The sequence below is a fragment of the Diadema antillarum genome, unplaced genomic scaffold (genome assembly GCF_040938485.1).
Source record: "Diadema antillarum isolate AM-2024a unplaced genomic scaffold, OU_Dant_1.0 seq00001522_RagTag, whole genome shotgun sequence".
Classification (NCBI taxonomy): Eukaryota; Metazoa; Echinodermata; class Echinoidea; order Diadematoida; family Diadematidae; genus Diadema; species Diadema antillarum.
Genome location: NW_027272254.1, coordinates 307067 through 327775, shown reverse-complemented (window position 1 = coordinate 327775; position 20709 = coordinate 307067). Strand labels below are relative to the sequence as shown.

Here is a 20709-nt window from a genome sequence, read left to right as displayed (position 1 = left end):
TTTTGTTTAATTTCAAACTACACAATAACAGCATGTAATATAGATTATAATACGTTTCCTCTTGAAAAGTTTGCGCCCTGTGTAGGCAACTGAAGTCACCTTATTCTCACTGTCAACACTAAAAATCCTTTCTCTTGATGATTTACGTTTCCGTTTTCCTCCTTAACTCACAGGTCCCACGCAATCACAGTGAGAAAACGACAAGAAAAGAAAGATGAAATAATGAAATAATGAAATGTGCAAAAACAAAGTCCCCAGCTCCGCTCTCCACCCCCCTTCCCGTCTCGCCTAAAATCAGTGCTGACATAAAGTAGAGAAAGTGAGAGAGGGAGAGAGAGAGGGAGAGAGAGAGAGAGAGGGGGGGGGGGGGGAGAGAATGCTGTCTTATCTGAATAGAATTAAAACATAACACTCTTTGAATCTTCCAGTGATCCTTTCATCATTATTATGTACATGTCTGTATTTAGTTAGCACACGTTGAGCAACAGCTATAGCTGGGATTTAAGTGTTTATATAGCATTGAAATTTCTTATTACAATGGTGGCGCTACACAGGGGACTCCAAAGTCCAACCTCCCTGATTCAGAGCAAACTGTTAAAGGTGTGTACTGGATTGTGAGTGAATTGTCTTCCGAACATTTTGGCTGCTCCCTGACACCGACAAAATGGCTTTCAGTTTCCGCCAGGTTATTCTCGCCGTCCTGCTAGCGCTGCTAGTTGAACGACTGGTCAGATTTACGTGAGTTTGACAACTAAGATTATACTTGTATCTTAGCTTACATAGCATGAACCAGTTGGTGGATATGGACGAAGCGAATGAAGGCCTTTGGGTTTGCACGGGTTGAATACTTTCCAGCTTCGAGCGTCTGCGAATTCGGCATTGCGAGAACCATTATTTGCTTTGCTCGCATCTGAATACTTGTCCCGTGGGTCTAATACATTATAAGAATTCGTGATAGACAGTCACGCTTGCGAAATTTTCCATGTTATCTTCTGATCTTCTTACTGCTGTAAAAATGACAGCCAATTTGCATTGGAAAACGACATACGTTATTGCGTTAGTCAGCATGGATTCTTGACCGAAATATTTTGGTTATTATTACCCCCCCCCCCCCCCCACCTATTTCACTCATTCAAATTTCAATAGCATGCTCCATGTAGGTCGCAAACTTGTTTAGAAAGTCAATGTTCATTGATGAGATATATTAACCCTATAAAGCCCGGGGGGGGGGGGGGGGTCATTTGCCACTGCTACCCCCTTTACCCAATTTCAACCAATTGGTGATTTTTCATAAAATCGTATTGCAAACATTTTGATATATAATTTAGCTATGTCCGATATTGCTGGTTGCCATGGCAACTTTTAACTGTCAACTATGTCCGTCAGATTTTGCATATTTTTCTGTTCCAATTTTAGTTAATTGTTGTTGTTCAACATTCTTTTTATTGAATAAATAAACAATGTAACATGAAAGGCCTAGGTTGTCTCCTGGATTAAACAGGAGGCACAAGGCAAAAACAAAGGACAATACAGAAAAACATGTAAATACATTTTACATAATAAAAACATAATAAAAATATAATGATGGATGAAATTGGGGTTTTCTTCCTTGCGTCCAGCTCTAGGGTTCTAGATGCTCTCTCGTGCTATCTCAGGCTTATTTTTCAACATACAATGACACTAAGTAAGAAATCATTTCAAGCGGGAGACACAGAGCCAGGGCGGGTGAAATTGAATTTCAAGCGGGAGAACAAGGGATTTGGCAAAAAATGGGCTTTCGGCGGGAGATCTCCAGTCGAAAGCGGGAGAGTTAAAGTGGAGTCTCTGCTAAGCAAACAAGACCCACGAGACCGACTCATTAGACCACGTGTTATATCGGTCGAACTCGTGAGCTGTTTTTACCTACTAGTGTCGGTCTCATGGGCTTTATTTGCCTATATATAGTGTCGAAATAGGTGGACTCTAGAACTCGTGGGCTGTATGATTCATGGCCACAGTCATGGGTGTCGTTCTTGTGGGATGACCCCTGTTTTTCAGCTCTTACAAAGTCAACACCCTAGATCATATCTCAGAACGACAGTCATCCCATTATCAGGGAGGTGGAATTCCACCTCCCTGGTTACCCGAATTTGTTTCCCAGTGACAATGAATGAAGCCATCACTGGGAATGCCTTGGATATTTTCGGATAAACTTGCTTACTTTAGAACGAAAATGATTATTATCATTTAGAGTCAGACGCTTGGTACTGGTATAGAGCCACTGTGACGTCACAAAGACTCCAATCCCTTCTCCGCCCACCAGCATTCCAGTCGATTAAAAGACAAATCCACCTTCATATACATGTGGATTGAGTGCATGAAACAATATTAAAAAAACATATCAGTGAAAGTTTGGGAAAAATCTGACTATCCGTTCAAAAGTTATGAATTTTTAAAGTATCTGCACAGTCACTGTGCATGCTGGATGAGAAGACTACTACAGTGTATGATGTCACATGCGTAGAACGATACAAGGAAAATATAAAGAGAATATCACAAAATTCTACTTTTTGAAAAAAAGGGCACATTTCCTCAACTTGTCACTGACGTATGTTAAGGGTAATATTATTCCCCCTGCCTTTTGAAAGAGGCAAGTCAAGTGTTCTTTTATTATGCGAGAAAAATGAAAATATGTTGATTTTTCTTTATATTTTCTTTACATCGTTCTACACAATATGTGGCATTATAAGCTGTAGTAGTCTTCTCATCCAGCAGTGACTGAGTGTGACTGAGAAGTCACTTAAAAAATTCGTAACTTTTGAACGGATTGTCCGATTTTCCTCAAACTCTCACTGATGTGTTCTACCAATATTGCTACATTTACTCAATCCACATATCTAGGAGGGTGGAATTGTCCTTTAAAAACAACGACAACAACAGTGGTATGTTGTTTCATTGCTTTACAGTAATTCAAGTTTACTTTTTATTGATAATCGGCAGATTCCTCCTTGGCTTCTACTCCAGCATCTACACCCACTACCCAGGGACTTGCAGGGACCTCGCAAGCATTGGTATATCACATGACTCTTTAATCTCTTTCTGGTGAATGCCGAAAAAGAACTCTCTTCAAGTGCAATTCCACACAGTGCTCAAGTTTGTTTTAGTAAGTAAAATCATGACAAAATACTCGCAGTATCAGTGGAAGTTTCATCAAAATTGGAGTTCACATAAGAAACTTTTGGAACTTTTAAAGTTTTACATGTGATATTAGGAGCAACCACGTGAAGGCAAATTCGAGTAGGTGATGATGTAAGCACCTCCCAAGTATCCCATAGACCTGCAAAAGACTGTTCTAAACTTATTTCCACTCCATTTCCCTTTCTACATGTCATGAAATGAAAAAAGAATAAGAGAGTTGCGGATCTTGGAATTTTTATGCAATTTCAGCCAGTCAATGATTTAATGCTGTCTTTTCTTTTTCTCAACAGTTAATGGCTCCGAAGACATTGTTGTGACATCAACTGGTCTAGCATTCATATCTTCGGTAAATTTTGTAGCCCTATGGTACTATATATCATATATTACTTTAGTATATATCTATATCTATATATATATCTATCTATATATCTATATCTATATCTATATATATATATATCTATATCTATATATATATATATATATATATATATATATATATATATATATGATATATGATATATGATATGTATATATGCACATATATTATAATATGTGTGTGTGTTTGTATGTGCGTGTGTTTAAATAAGTTTGTACTATATTTTCACATTTCTCTGTGTATATGCTCGTCTCTCCCTGTCTGTCTGTCTGTCTGTATATTTCCACTCTTTCTTTCACTCTCTCCCCTCTCCTCCTCCCCCTCTCTCTCTCTCTCTCTCTCTCTCTGCGTTTCACTCTAGTTCTTGTAGTATTGTTTCCTTTGCATTGGTGAATGGTATCGGGAATATTGTAGTTATCGTATGCTTTGCATTGGTGAATGGTATCGGGATTATTGTAGTATCGTTTCCTTTGCATTGGTGAATGGTATCGGGATTACTGTAGGTATTGTATGCTTTGCATTGGTGAATTGTATCGGGATTATTGTAGTATCTTTTCCTTTGCATCGTTGAATGGTATCGGGATTATTATAGTATCTTTTCCTTTGCATCGATGAATGGTATCGGGATTATTGTAGTATCGTTTCCTTTGCATCGGTGAATGGTATCGGGATTATTGAGGAATTATTTTGTAATACATGTGCTATGATTTGTTATGAAATTGTTTTGAATATGGAATGAATAAAAGATTATGGGAAAAAAGTAACACCAAAAAAAATCGTTTCCTTTGCATTGGTGAATTTTATCGGGATTATTGTAGTATCGTTTCATTTGCATTGATGAATTGTATCGGAAAACTAGGTGAACAGTGCATGCCATTCTTTTTGTGTTTCGCCGACAAATGCGATGTAATCTCTCATCACATAGGGCGCAAGGCAGCTGCAGGACCCATCCGTGTCTATCGTTGGGAGGATCTTCTTGTTTGACTTTAATCATCCTGATGAAGATCCCGAAGAGGTGACAGTAGAAGGAGGCGGTATCCATGACAACGGCTGGATTCCTCTCGGAATGGATGTCTGGGAGAGTGGACCTAAAGGTATCTGACATAACATTTTCATGAAAGAACTAAAACAAACAAGCAATGTATGAGATCTATATCCAAAGTAAAACGAAACATAGACCTATTTCAGACACGTTCTCTGAATATTTAAGATAATGATGTCAGTTGTAACGAGTAGAATGCTACAGCGGACTACACACTCTTAAAACATCCGAGTCAGAACTGACCCGGAACTGGGTTCGTTGGGGTCACACACCGTTCCGGGTCAGAAATGACAAGGAATGGTGTCAGATATGACCCATTCAGAGTCATGAATTGGGTCAGGGCGACCCCATTCGGGTTCTTCATGACCAAATTCCAAGTCATTTTTTACCCGGAACGGCGTGTGACCCCAACGGACCCAGTTCCGGGTCAGTTCTGACTCGGATTTTTTTAGAGTGCAGATGTTATTGGTATAATGACTCTAATTTCGGGCTCGTAATAACTGTGTCTTTGCTTCTTTCATTTTCCATCTGACAAGATGGCTGGATCAGGGTGGTCTCTTTCCACCTCCCTGGCTTGATATCTGATATTCAGCTGGTCTTCCATGGGCCCCAGTTGTGAGTGCTGAGGCGGACCACTTCGCAGGGTTTTGCACCCTGTCGTCTTCTCTCGTTATCACCGACATAATGGCCCCAAATCACGAAGGTGGTACAAATGAAAACCGTGGTTTAAACCATAGTTTCACGAAGGTGGTACAAATGAAACCATGCTTTAGACCATGGACAAAAACCATGGAGCGCCAAGTGTCGCATGAAATATTTCGTTACGAAATCAGTCATTTCGTCGATGAAATGATTATTTTGTAACGAATTACAACATTTTGTAACCAAATGAACATTTCGTCCACGAAATGATAATTTCGTTAACGAAACGGTCATTTTGTCGACGAAATGACCAATTTCGTAACGAAATATTCCGTGCGACACTTGGCGCTCCATGGTTTTTATCCATGGTTTAAACCATGGTTTCATTTTTACCACCTCCGTGAATTCGGGCCTATGTGTGTGTCTTTTCTTTTATTTTCAGACGAGCCCACCTTCACGTTGTATGTTGTGAATCGGAAAAAGGGGCATATTGGCATTGAAGTGTTTGACTTTATGAGGCGAGACAAAAAGCCGATCCTCAAGCACAGACGAAAAATAACGGACCAGAATATTTGGAGGTAAGGCCATTGTCCGGTCGAATGGTTAAGGTAGTAATATATTAAGTCCTGTCGTCTGATGCTGGGTCCGTTTTCGGCGACATTACTAGTATGTAGTGCACCTCACATATAAGAATGAAAAGTAAGAATGTAAGTGACGTCATTACCATGTGACAAATAAAGAGTAAAGGTACTGTTTACCTATGGGAGCAGTGATGTAAAACATGTTCAAGATTATTATCACTTTTGATGCATATGTGTGGGTCAGTTGTATCACAAAACATCCTACCGTATAAATGTTTTGCAACAAAGCCTAAGATATAAGGAGATATCACTATTTTTCTCATTAAGCCATAACTGTCATGACTGTAGACGGGTTAGTCTGAAAATATCTTTATTATAACTATTGTTCACATTTTGTATATTTAACAACATTCAACATCGGATATACTGGTTCAAATTTTTACATTAGCTGTTTCTATCATTACCTCACATCTTATAACTATTTTGAAGCACTAATGCTGGGAATTTGTTTCATGTATTCTGCAAATAGTAAATTATGCCTTTAAGACCATGCTTCTTGGCGTCATGACATTCAAAATGGTGGTTACAGTCTGTTCGTTTCTTTTCTCTCTAGCTGTTTGTTTGTACATTTGTTTTTTACTGAGATGCTGCCTGCTTTGAAAATGATTTTTTTTTTAAAATCAAAAGAGATGTGTAGGCCTATACCGTTAATTCTCTCTAAAGGAACTTGTTCAGTATTGAATAGTAGATTCAGTCGTACTATGGAAATATATTTTGGATGGAGCGGCTTGTCGAGACTGTTGTTGGCAGCAGTATCTCAAATTCTCGCAGAACTTGTCTGTTTCGAAGTTGCCAGGAAAGAAAGAAATTGTTTAAAAACATTGCATATAAAGTATTTGAAGTGAATATTTGTTAGCTCCCGAGTATTTCACGATAATGATTGTTCTAGACCGTTGTAACATTTCGCCCGTATACAATAAAGATAAAAACTCTGTCAACAACAGCTCATAGTGGAATATCTGCTCAGAGCTTCACCACTTAAAACATTCAGATCGACACTTTTGAAACGGTGTAAAGCCACAAAGCTATTCGTTATTGCTGTATGAATCACTCTCCTGGTATATTTCGATTGCCGATAATGAGTAATGCGCTTGTGAGATGAATATTACTTAAAACATCTTAGTAATTTTAGAAATGTGTCCGCAGGCCAAACGATCTTATTCTTGTGGGCGAGGAACAATTCTACGTCACAAACGACGGATACCTACCTAAACTTGTTGCCAATGTGGAACTGGTCCTAGGCCTGAAAGTTGGTACCGTTGCATATTACGACGCTGGGGAGGCTCGAATCGTGATAACTGGAATTGGAATGGCGAATGGCATTAACGTGTCACCTGATAACAAGTTAGTATTTTTGCGACTCCTTTCTGTATTGTGGCGCCTGCATGAAACAGGCGTGAATATCTGAAATATATATATATTTCAGATTATGTAAAGATTATCTATACACTAGAATTAAAGTTAATTTATGTGTATGTTGAATTTTGAAAGAAATAATGCACTGCTTTTACATTACCACCGCAGCTGCGTATTCAGAGGAATTACTTCTGTATCAGTCGTGCCAGGTTTTTTCATGTATGCTTTATACTCATTGTAATTTCATTATGACGTAACATTGTACTGTTGCCAGGATGCGCGCTGGGTGTTAGGATGCCTAGCATGGATGCGTTAAAGCGCGCATCCTTAGTAACACGGTTGCAATATATTGTTATGGCTTAATTTTGTTATTGTTCTCTCAGTATCAACACTTGAGAAAGGGCGGCGAGACGCCCGAAAATTTGTGTGAAGAAATAAACCGTTGGTGAATACAGCATGAACTTTGTTGCAGCTTTGTTACTTATCTATATATATATATATATATATATATATATATATATATAATGTATATATATATATATATATATATATATTTACATTTATATAGTTATATATCACTCTGTTTACATTGGAATGTATATATATACATATACACAGCATACACTCAGCCAAAAAAAAAGAAGAAAGTAAACACTTTTTACAGTTAATATTTTTCATAGAAGAGTTTTGATAAAAACCAATGTGTCGTACACCATATCAAAGATTGTTTAATTGTTATACAAAGGGAAATTTTGCTCATGAGTGAACACATTCGTTTTTGTCCTCCAAGGTAGAAAAGTAAAAATTGCAGAATTGGACATATTGAAATTCATTTGGAAATGCCCTCCAAAATAGCAATTGATAACAAAAGACCAATTTAACGCAATGAAAGACATGAATGAAACAGCAAAATAAGTTTTCGTTCCCTTGTTTCGCTTTATATTCGAAACAAAAACATAGCAGGGAAACTAAAAGTGGAACATAAGCATTTTCCATCAATTCAAACTTTAAATGACATAGGGAGTATGCCTTATGAAGGTGATAAAATCGACAGAATTTCTTCATTTTACCTTTTTATTAAGGAATTTACGAATGCACGAGACAAACTCAAGAACCAAATATTATTTCAAATTTTCTTAATTTGGAATAACGTTTAATATCTAACTTTCTTTGTTTTCTCTTATATATATATATATATATATATATATATATATATATACACACTCTCTCTCTCACACACACATTGACATTTACATATCACCTTTTTTTTTTACAGGTTGCTCTACGTTGCTGCCGCCACAGAGAAGAAAATCTACGTCTACAAAGTGAACGCAGATGGAAGCTTCACACAAGTCCAGGTTTGCTTTCTTCTCAGAATTGTGATTTACAAAGTAGGAACCTGTTGAAGAAAAAAAAAACAGATCCTCCTTCCAGTCATAAGCGTACTGTATCTTAAAATGTCAGTACAAAAATTCCCGGGGTCATCCCACAGGACCGACACCCACGAGTCATACAGCCCATGAGTTCGACACTACGTAAAAACAGCCTATGAGTTCGACAGGTACAACACGGGGCTTAATGTGTCGGTCTCGTGGGCCTTGTTACATCAAGTAGCTAAGTGTCGAACTAGTGGGCTGTATAACTCGTGAGCTTTATAACTCATGGGCTGTATGACTCGTGAGCTGTATAACTCATGGGCTGTGTGACTCGTAAGCTGTATAACCCATGGGATGTATGACTCGTGAGCTGTATAACTCATGGGCTGTATGACTCGTGAGCTGTATGACTCGTGGGCTGTATGACTCGTGGGTGTCGGTCTCGTGACGTGTACCCGAATTCCCGAATGTGTGGTAGTCCTTGCTATATGTCTCGGGAAAAACAGTAACGGCCACAAAAACTGAGAATAACCAAAGATGAATCTGCGACTGTGGGATCCCTATTCAAAATATAACTTATTGTTATCTTTTTTTTATCCATGTTCGTTTGTAAGTTTGTTTTGCATGTGTGTTGTGACAAGCTGATGCCCATTCCAAATCATTTCCCAGTTCTTATAGGCCTCTGTTGTCATGAGGTTATATCATTTCAGTTTGGAAAGGATATATCGAAAGAAGCGTCGTTGAATAAATGGTTTAACCTTCAATCACTTCGGATTAGCTATTCATCTATTACTGTATATATATATATATATATATATATATATATATATATATATATACACATATATATATATATGTTTATGTATATATACTAAGATTATTTTGGAAGGGAGTAGCTAGGTGGTTATTGAGGAGATTGTAGCAAAAGATGACCGCTTTTGAAACCCATAAATCTTATTGAACGAAGGATTGTTTATGTATCTATTATGCTTACTTGCCTATTTCTATGTCATTGTTGTTTTTTTATTATTTGCGCATGTAATTTTGTTGTGTGTACGTATAACCATATGTGTAGAAATCATGTGTGGAGGTACCCTATAATATTCACGAGGGGGTATTTATTTTTTCCCTTACATTTCTATTGATTTCTCTGTCGTTGTTGTTTCTCATATTCAAGTAAAATTTCCTTGCGTCCAAGAGCCATATTCCGCAAACGACTATACATTAACCCATCGCGTGCTCTGAGTGCTTATTGGCACAGAAAATCCCAAAGCATTGTACACACTGTAAAAAAGTCCGAAGCACCGAAAGGGTTAGGCCTAATCGAAACCAGATTGTCATTGATTTTATTCCTTTTTATCATCACTGACGGACAGGTAATCGCACTCACTTCAATACCAGACAACATCGATGTCGACAAGAACGACGGGTCGTTGTGGGTCGGGTGTCATCCTTCCATGTATGCCGTCATCATCCATACTGGCTTTGGGCAGGTATACCGAAACCGAACATTCTCAAATCTACACAGAAGATGGCTTCAAAAACCGTTGTATTAGTGCTCCCCCCCCCCCCCCCCCACTCAAGTCTTCAGAGTCAAGTTTCTCGCAGTAGAGTTAACCCTACAAAGCCCAAGGGGGGGGGGGGGGCACATTGTGCCCCCCTACCATATTTTCGTTTGCCACTCCTACACCCTTTACCCGATTTCAACCAAATTTGGTGACTTTTCCTAAAATCTTGTTGCAAACATTTTGATGTATAATTAGCTATGTCCGATATCGCTGGTTGCCATGGCAACCGTAAACTGACAACCATGTTTGTCAGATTTTGCACGATTTTCTGTTCCAATTTAAGTTAACAGTATAGTAATTAATGAAATGGGAGCTTTCTTGGCTGTAATTTGCTGAAGGACCAAATGGTGAAGTAATTATGGTTGTGAATTACTCTGAAATGGTTTTCTTATTATTTCCTTTATTTTTATATGACAGAGGCATCAAACAATAGATATGATAGAAATAATCGAAAATACAGCATTTTCCAAAGACTACCCTTTTATTTTGTGTTATCTTCAAACCAAGCTTTACCTGTAATATCATTTGTTTATCATATCATCAATCTGCAAACTCAAAATTTCAATATTTTGGAAATATGAAATGTGATACCAACATATGTACCCATTCCAAGCAATACATCATAGGTTTCATATATTGCTTTATATTGTAATGAATAGCGCCCCCATATGTTGACCTTGAGAAATTTCAACCATAACAAATAGTGAAGGTTGACTTGCTTTTCCTTTGTGGTAAATATCAAAATGATTGATATGAAATAAAAACATATATGCTCGGGATAAAGAGATACAAAAAAAACCCATGATTTTAGCGTATTTCCTATGTATTTCTTTATATTTTGGTAAATAGCGCCCTCAGTGGATAACCTTGAGAAATTTCAAATGGTGGGTCATGTAGAGCATGAGTTGCTCTATCCATGTGCCGAATATGACGGTCATACATCATATAATAAAGAAGTTATATGGGGGGGGGGGGCACAATGTGCCCCCCCCCCCTTGGGCCTGGAAGGGATCAAAATAGCTTGGGCTTTATAGGGTTAACACCATGGACAAAGACGTGGAGCACCAAGTGTCGCATGGAATATTTCGTTACGAAATCAGTCATTTCTTCGACGAAATTACTACATTGTATTTCTCTAACGAAATTATCATTTCGTCACAAAACAATCAGTTTCAAGACTAAACCGTCTATACAGGCGCCCTGCAAGGGTAGTGACACAATGTAGCACATTTTCTCAGCTCTCCTTTTGAGGCCAAAATCCAGCTATGTGAGAACGGTGTATGATCCAGAATACTACAGATGTGGACCTAAACGTTTATAGATGGTTTTGAAACGGACAAATGATCATTCAAAGAATAGCCGTACACATGTGAGTACCGATTCTAAGTTTTCGCCTGATGTCAAAAAGCTTAAACTGAGCGATTCGCCCAACAGTAACAACAGTACACACAAACCTATGGACCATTCGGGCAAGACGCAACAAGATTTACCGGAGGTCAAAGGTCACGTCGATACTAACAACATGGCTGCGCCCAGCACAGTGAAGAGGCCGTTGTTTTCGGAAGCTCTAACGGACTCTCCTCCACAGTGGTTCAGAGATTTTGAAGGCAGATTGGACTCAAAAATTGAAAGCTTGTTTGAGAAACTCACAAAGAAGATCCAAGAACAGGAGGAGAGAATCCAAAATTTGGATTTTGAAGTTGAAAAAGTCCGCAAAGAGGTTGACGTTGTGAAAAAGGACAATGAGTTGCTTAAGCTTAAGCTGGATGATCTTGAGAACCGGAATAGAAGGAAGAACGTGGTCATATTTGGAATACCTGAGAGTGAGGGTGGAAAAGAAGACTGTCACAAAGTTGTATCAGACTTTCTTAGATTTGCTGGAGTGGAGTCTGAGGACTTGAAAGCTATCGAAAGATGCCATCGTACACCGAGCCCGTTGCACAACTACAGTCAGAATGGAAAGCCAAGAATGATACATATTGGCTTTGCAACATTCGTTGCAAAAGAACGCGTCCGTAAAGCATGCATCAGCAAAATGAAAGAGTGCAAGCTGTACCACAACTCAAAACTCTTCATTGCGGAGGACTTATCTAAGCGCGTTCTGGACCTAAGGAAGAAGAAGATGCCTCAGTTTCATCGCTTGAGGGAGGAAGGAAGACGACCATTTTTCACGTATCCAGATAGGCTGTGCTTCAGGGACAACACATCTGGAAAGCTGGTGATTGCAGACCCTTCTTGATTGTCTTCGCTTTGATTTTGGAATCCGGGCTTCAGTGCGCTTTTACTATCTGAAACGAGAGAGCTAGCTAGAGTAGATATTGTGAAGGGTTACTATCTACAGTGCCTTGCATAGATACATGTGCAGATGTTTACTTGTGTGGAATTTGCTAGAGATAACATTTGAGCTCTCTACTATTTTACCGGATCTGTCTTCTTGTTCATCTATCAGAAATGACGACTCATAAACGTATCAAGGTTCTTTGTTTTCTGACTGAAGCTGAGTGTGAAGTTCACTTTCCATCTTCACTATTTCATTGATATCAATGGGGAGATGTCACAGGATTTGAAACTCGCTCATTTGGAGATGTTTTATGCAAATATTTTCTTCCCCAAGTTCCTGAAGAAAGCTCTTTTAAAATAAACTTATGGATTGTAACCCTGAATAGACTGCATTCAACAGTGGAACATGTATGTAAACAAAAGTGAAATAATATATCTTCTCAGAGTCAAAGTTATTTTTATATTTGAGCTATTTTGGATATGTTTCTATTTTGAGCCATATTGGATTTGTGCAACTGAAAACTCAGTGTGATATTTTTTCCTCATTTTTGTTAATAGTTCTTAGTTTGTTACTATATTATGTATTTTTTATGTCATTTATTCATAGTTAATTTATGGTATGTAAACTATAATATTGTTCAAGAAATGTGCTCAATTTTTGGATCTGGATGGGAGCCTTGGATCTTCAGTTTTGAAACATGACAAACGCTATTTGATATTTTATGGGATTGATTAGTGGAGCCAAGAAAGAATGGAGTTGGGAGTTTTGTTTTGAAATAAATAATTTTGAAGTTAAATGAGATTTTTTATTTTACCATGGAAGTTTTGGAACACATTTTTTTTTTTTTTTCATATCAGATGCATGTACACTGTACCAACTTCTTTAAATGATGTGTGTATACTACATGTAATTATTATTTTGCTCTCTGTGATAAACCATTGCTCCATAGGATTATGTAGGATAATGTTTTATGATGTAGCTGTTTGAGTTTTTGTTGATAGTCTTTAAACTCGATTCATAGTTTTACACATTGTATTGACACCAGTGTTGGTTTGATTACATGATGTACATTACTTGGATTTATGCTAGTGTAAAGGTACTTATGGGGTATTTTGATATTACAGGTTTTTGCATTGCTGGTTTTTGGCCTGCACTTTTGTAGGTTGTCTGTTCTCATTCCTTGCCTGGTATCCAGACACAGGGCTGGTCTTGATTTGAAGCCCTGTTTTTTGTTATCTTTTTTTCGTGATTTTGCGCCCTTCAAATTACCTTTGTCACAGATGTTTCCTTTTTGCGTATTGCTTGTAATTTTGTCAATCTTTTTTTACAATAACAAAGCAGCAATTCATTGTTTCATAGTATTTTTCATGCTTGAGGTTTTTAGGATGTCCGTACTCTTACTTGTGTTTGTATCCAGTGCACATTTCGTTGTATTACTACTTTTTTCAAACATTTTAATTTTCCCATATTATAATCGTGGAGTTTTTTTGAGGCCTTTTTCCCCTACACAGAAAGTAAATATATTAATTGTAACCGTAAGTGATGGTTTTAAATGTATTTAATTATGTATATTACTTTAAGTACTTTTAACTGTAGAGGAATTCAGGATTTTGTTAAAAGGAGAAAAGTTTTTCATCATTTGCGTTCTATTACCAGTGATATTATATTTTTGCAAGAAACTCACTCGACTGCTAATGATGAAAAATTTTGGAAGCAACAATGGGGGGAGTATGCTTGGTTTTCTAGCTACTCATCAAATCGTAGGGGTGTTGCAATTTTGATACGTAATCATATTGCCCCAGTACTGCACTCCTTGTATGCTGATCCAAATGGTAGATATTTGATATTGTCTGTTACCTTCAAAGGCTTGTCTGTAATACTCTGCAATATTTATGCCCCGAATGAGGATGATCCTGATTTTTTTCTTGATGTTTTTGCTAAGATTGATCAATTTAATCAAGTTCCCTTAATAATTGCAGGAGATTTTAATGCTGTGTTAGGCCCTTTAGATTACCAAGGTAATAGACAGAAGCATAGTAATGTCAAAGCTAGTGAAATAATCTCTGTTTTGATAGATGAATATAATTTGAAGGATATTTGGCGTAATTTTCATCCAGACCTAAGACATTACACTCGACATCAAAGTAATCCTAGAGTATTGTCCAGACTTGATTATATTTTTATTTCCGATAGTTTAATGAATAATTGTATAGATTCAAAAATATGTCCAGGTGTTCAATCAGATCATTCTGTTGTAATGCTTAAATTTAAAGATGACCAACCTTTTAAAGGTCCTGGATATTGGAAACTAAACTGCAGTTATTTAACTAATGATGCTGATTTTATTAAGATGGTGAAAGAAAAAATAAATGATTTTAAGGTTATTCATCAAAACTCCCAATGTAACCCTAACACTATATGGGATGCCCTGAAGTGTACTATCTCTGGAGTCTGTATGGAATATGGAGCTAGGAAAAAGAGAGAAAGGAATCAGGAGAAATCTATTTTACTTAAGAAAATAGAGGCCATTAAGTTGCAAATTCATAGTGTTCCTAGTAATAATAATCTCGTTGAACAGTTGAATCAACTAAAAGCCGATCTTGATAAAATTCTTGATATTGAAACTAAAGGACTTATGATTCGCTCTCGGATACGATGGATGGAAGAGGGTGAGAAAAGTTCAAGGTATTTTTGCAATTTGGAAAAGAGATCTGGGGAGAAAAAATGTATTCATAGGATAAAAAATGAAAAAGATGACATTATAAGTGATAACTCTGCTGTTTTAGATGAAATTCATAAGTTTTATCAAAATTTGTATCATAATAATTCTCAATTTGATAATTATGATGCCTTTTTGGACAATATTGAAATTCCGAAATTAAGTGAAAATGACAAGATTTCTTTGGAACAGCCCATAACTAAAAAGGAAATTTATGATACTATTATATCCATGAAATGTAATAAGACTCCTGGTTTAGATGGATTACCTGTAGAATTTTATGCTACTTTTTGGCCTGATATTTCTGATATGCTTCTGGATTCATTCAATTATTCAATGGAAAAGGGTGTAATGTCCCAATCTCAAAGAAATGGTGTTATAAGTTTACTTCCTAAAAAAGACAAAGATAGTTTTTATTTAAAGAATTACAGACCGATTTCATTGTTAACGGTGGATTATAAGATTTTTGCCAAGACCTTAGCAAATCGTTTGAAAAAATATTTGGGAGAACTGATTCACGGAGATCAGTCTGGATTTTTGAAAGGTAGAAATATTGGTTCTAATATTCGTTTGATTATGGATGTGATTGAATACACTGAAATTAATAATATCCCTGGGGCAATCCTTCTCGTTGATATTCAGAAAGCCTTTGATAGTGTCAATCATGATTTCTTGTTTGAAGTTCTGAAACGTTTCAATTTTGGAGAGAGTTTTATTAAATGGATTAGGACCATTTATTCTTCTAGAAAATCTTTTGTTATGAATAATGGTTTTCTCACAACCCCTATTAACATGGAGAGAGGAATCTTCCAAGGTTGTCCAATCTCTCCATATTTATTTTTAATGGTTATTGAAACAATGGCTCTTGCAATTAGACAGAATGATAATATAACAGGTATTCCTATTTATGAAGCTCAGTTGAAGATATCACTGCTTGCTGATGACTCAACTTGTTTTCTGGATGGGTCTACTCTTTCATTTGATAGTTTGTTTGAGGTATTGAATGAATTTGCTGCATGTTCTGGTTGTAAAATGAACATTTCAAAAACAGAAGCAATTTGGATTGGGGCAAAAAAGGGGTCCCAAAATTTTCCAAATGCTGATAAAGGTTTAACTTGGAAAACTGATACTTTTAAAACTCTTGGAATATATTTTTCGTTGCAGTTAAAAAGAATGTATGATCTTAATTATAAAGTTAAACTGAAACAAATTGAAGGAAATTTGAACTGCTGGAGAGCCAGAAACTTATCTCTTATTGGGAAGATTTGTGTTATTAAAACTTTGATTTTGCCACAATTATTATATTTATTCTCAGTTTTATGTATAAAGATTCCACAACAGTTCTTTAAAGAACTTGATAAGATGTTTTATAAATTCATTTGGAATGGTGGCAACGACAGAGTAAAGAGGCAGCGTTTGTGTAATGATTATTCTTTGTGTGGTCTTCGTATGATTAACCCCTACATTTTTTCATTGTCTCAAAAATTGCAATGGGTTAAACTGCTTTTAGATGATAATTATGATAGTCTGTGGAAAAAAATTGAGTTATATGCATTAGATAAATTCAACAAGAGAAGAGATATTTTGTGGAAAGCTCATGCTCCTGAAACTGTTCTGAATAGACTCGACTGTATTCAACTAGCTGATTCATTGAGAACTTGGTACTTTTTTAGAGAGAAGTTTGTAAAGAAAGAATATGATAATGATTTTTTGTATTTGGGATCATTTCAATGTATTTGGTATAATAGAAACATAAGATCTAGGTCAAAGCAATTCTTTTATTATGAAGAATGGTTCAGGAATGGCATTATTTTTATTCATGATCTTCTTAATCCCCCTCATCCAGGTTATAAACTTTTTGAAGAGTTAGTACTCGATTTCGACATTTCTCCTCATGATAGAAGAAAATATAATTTCTTGTTGAAGAACATTCCTTCTCCTTGGTTGGATGGACTTAATGTACATGATCTTGATATACATGGAAAGATTGTTGATAAGCTTGTACAAACCTTAAAAGTACCTAAATACGCATATTCTATTATGGTTGATGAGTGTTTTCCTGAAAACTGTATCACTTTTTGGGAAGGATTAGGTGTGGACCGTGAAAATTTGAATTGGGAGAAAATCCACTTGAGGAACTTTAAGTGTACTATTAATACACAGCTTCGTTCCTTTTATTCTAAAGTTTTTCATAAAGCAATTGCGTTGAATGATTTTTTGTTTAAGATTAAAAGAAAAGATTCGCCAAATTGCTCTTTATGTAACAAGACGCCAGAGACGATTGTTCATTTATTCCTTCACTGTGAGAAAGTAAAGCCAATTTGGAATGAGGTTATCAGTATTATTAATCAGAAAGAAGGTACAAATAGAATCGTCTCAGAGTTTGAAAAAATGTTTGGTATAAATGAGGATAAATTTTTAACTTATATTTTTCTTCTCGTAAAATATTATATTTATATTTGTAAATTTCAGGGTACCACCCCAGAGTTCATGGGATTGAAAGCTTGTCTTAAGACTAACAAGGATTTAGAGTATTTTTTGGCAAAGAAAAAGGGTACGCTTGCTTTACATTTTCGAAAATGGAGACTGGATTTTTAACTTGTTTATGTATAGTTGAACCCGGAGTCCCGGATGTGTCACTTATTTTGTTGGTCCCCTTTTATTGTTTGTTTCTATCTTGATAGACTACGGACCTGATGAAGCAAAGGGTTTATGGTAAAAATATGTTCCTAAAAACCTCGTTATAACACTGTTTTATTTGATAGAATGTATATTGTTTAGTAATTCATAATTGACATGATTGGTTTTTGTATGCTGCTTTTTCTTATTTTTTTTTCTTTTCTTGTTTATTTCTATTTGTATAATCATGTTTTTGATCTCTGTAATTTTGTTTGATGTTGTTTAATAAAAAAAAATTGAAAGATAAAAAAAAAAAAAATAAACCGTCTATACAGTTATGGTTTATTGAGAAAAAATAGTGATATTTCCTTATATTTCAGTCTTTACTGCAAAAATTTCATACGGTATAAGATGTTTTGTGATACAACTAACCTACACATATGCATCAAATGTGATCTCTTGAAAAAATGTTAAATCACTGCTCCTAAAGGTCAATAGAACCTTTAAATTGCAACCTGATGTGTATGGACGTTGCAAAGGCAAAAAGAATTCCCCATAGCCGATTTTCTTGTCATTTGGGTACTGTCAAAGCCGTAATGAGCAATATAATAGTCTGACCTACAGCTCGATATGATCTTAATCTTCCCCATATTTCGAACTTATTCTTGGAGCTGGAGATAACGACTAGTGGTATTTCATGCTGAAGCTTGCATACGAGTATCTAACTTGCTTCGACAGTGTCCTTCAGATTCAAACGGCCCTCAATGAAATTTGGGAATTTTTTTCACCTGGATCACAGATTCTCAAGATCAACTTGGACAGCGCCCTCAACTATACCATCAGAGAGGTTTTTGCAGACGACACGGGTTTGATTCAAGGAAGCAGCATCGCCTGTCGCCATGGAGACGCTATCATAATTGGAACCGTCAAAGCAAAAGCTGCATACTGCGAGTTACTTACCAATTAGATAGAAAGAGTACAACACGATGAATTACGATTTTTCTCTCATTATGCAATCACTATAATTTCCTTTTCCTAATCGTCTTCAAAAAATAAGTACAGTGTATCATCATTATGGTATAGGGCCTACAAGGTAGGCCTACATCTGCAGTGGCCCCACAATTGACTTTAGATGAGCTCTCTAAAACAACAAAGACAAGAGCAAAAAGCCAGCGATTTTGAATTCCTGAACAAATGTCAAGAAATAGGCGTGAATTTCATCTTCAAATACCTTGATATGCTGGTCCTTACACAGTCATGTCAACCGGTATCATTGTATACCAGTGAAGATGTAAAGTAGCGTGGTATGTTCATGGAAGGTGCAAATGAACGAAGAGAAGGAAGAGTTCCAGTGTTTCTCAAACCTCATGTTCAACAACTGACAATGAAAAGTTGTATTCTCGAGTGACGTAGTGTGTATTCTCATGGTCAGTTATACGTCACTTCCGGTAAAGCTGGAGAGAAAACAAACGGCTCGCCTGCACACTAGATGAGCGGAGCTAGCTTGAGCGTGCCTATGCCGCGAGTGAATGCAGTGCATGAGTGTACAAATCTACGTGGTGATACAGACAACACAGTCGGCGTTAAGAATCCTCTATCTGCCATTCTTTCCTGTAATTTGTCAATAGCATTTTCGTGGCTATCAGAAATGTTAAGATTGACCATATCTAACAGTTTCATGGAATTTCAAAGCCAATGATGGAACGGAAGAAAGTAGATAATTTCGTCTCAAAAATAAGTCGATCGTGGGTTTGTTTCCACTCCAGTCGCCGGATGTCCGACCATGAGAATATAGATCAGATCCTATACCCCTTACCTCATGTCTCCATAAAGTCTAAACTTGCAAGACGAAATCGTACACGACGTACACGCAATGTTAAAGCCCGCTGCACACTACACAATCAGACGGTCGTACGACCTTAAGACCGGAAGTGTGACGTCCACAGCCTTGCCAGTGTCCAGTCGTGCGACTGGGTCTTTACAGTGCCAGTCCTAGAGATTTTGACTTCTCGAATTTTCACGACCGGTCGTTGCCTCTCTAGTCGTGCGACTGGTCTGATCGTGTAGTGTGCGGCGGACTTGTCATGCAGTTTACAGGCAAGATGTGATGGATACTGAAATTATGAGAGTACAGTATTGTGCAATCTGTATTATACACCTTGTCTCTCACCACATTACCATTTTGATAGTGCGCATTTAACAATGATCAAGGTGCTTGTGTCTCGAGCAAAGAAAAATGTATTGCAACAGGGAATATGTAAATTCTAATTTCAGATTGGATTCAATTTGATTTGATACATTATAAGTTGTGGTTCTTTTATCCGCATATCCATGAATCAGAATACAAATATCCATCACAATATTTTGATTGCAAGTTCTAATTGTCAATGCTCATTGGTGTATTATCTAGAAAGCGCTTGCAAACATTTTTTTTTATTAATAGGGTCTACATAATTTTCATATTTTATAACTTTTTTTGTATCATCACAATATCGTTGCATACAAAACATTAAAAAAATGCGTAACAAACAACGCATGAATTAAGCATATTTTTTATGTTCATTATACATCTATACGGCGTCAGAGGCTGGCTTGATATGCCTGTAGCCCGTAGACAACATGCATAACATTAAAGAACATAATGGACGTCTCAAAGTGTTGTCACAAAGTTTGAATTTCAGATGCCTTTTCCATACTAAACACCTGCAGTTAGCGTTATTATTTGACATGATGTTTTGCTATTTTCTCTTGAATTAAAACATATATTCTAACTGAAATTTTATGAAGATATGAATATTAGTACAAAATGCAAATATATAGATATTCAATATCAATGTATTTACACCTTAATAATACAATATTTTTACAATCCTGTTTTTTATAATTTTGTATTGTTTTAGTTCAGATATGTT

At 36.5% G+C, this 20709-nt stretch overlaps 1 protein-coding gene across 1 annotated transcript; it reads left to right on the top strand.

Annotated features, from left to right (window-relative positions):
- The first annotated feature begins 614 nt into the window (after positions 1–614).
- On the top strand, positions 615–18768 carry LOC139710343 (serum paraoxonase/arylesterase 2-like). Its single transcript, XM_071622264.1, has 9 exons — positions 615–738; positions 2980–3050; positions 3468–3523; positions 4479–4647; positions 5680–5815; positions 7025–7222; positions 8511–8592; positions 9987–10103; positions 18597–18768. The coding sequence occupies exons 1-9, from the start codon at positions 665–667 to the stop codon at positions 18762–18764; spliced, it is 1071 nt and encodes a 356-aa protein (XP_071478365.1). The 5' UTR covers positions 615–664; the 3' UTR covers positions 18765–18768.
- The last annotated feature ends 1941 nt before the right edge of the window (positions 18769–20709 follow it).

What these genes read in the sequence shown, in the direction of transcription:
- LOC139710343 (XM_071622264.1), top strand. Translation starts at nt 665, where the DNA reads ATGGCTTTCAGTTTCCGCCAGGTTATTCTCGCCGTCCTGCTAGCGCTG. An exon ending in AACGTGTCACCTGATAACAA is followed by an intron (nt 7,223 to 8,510) that starts GTTAGTATTTTT and finishes TTTTTTTTACAG; the next exon opens with GTTGCTCTACGTTGCTGCCG. An exon ending in TCCATACTGGCTTTGGGCAG is followed by an intron (nt 10,104 to 18,596) that starts GTATACCGAAAC and finishes CCTGGATCACAG; the next exon opens with ATTCTCAAGATCAACTTGGA.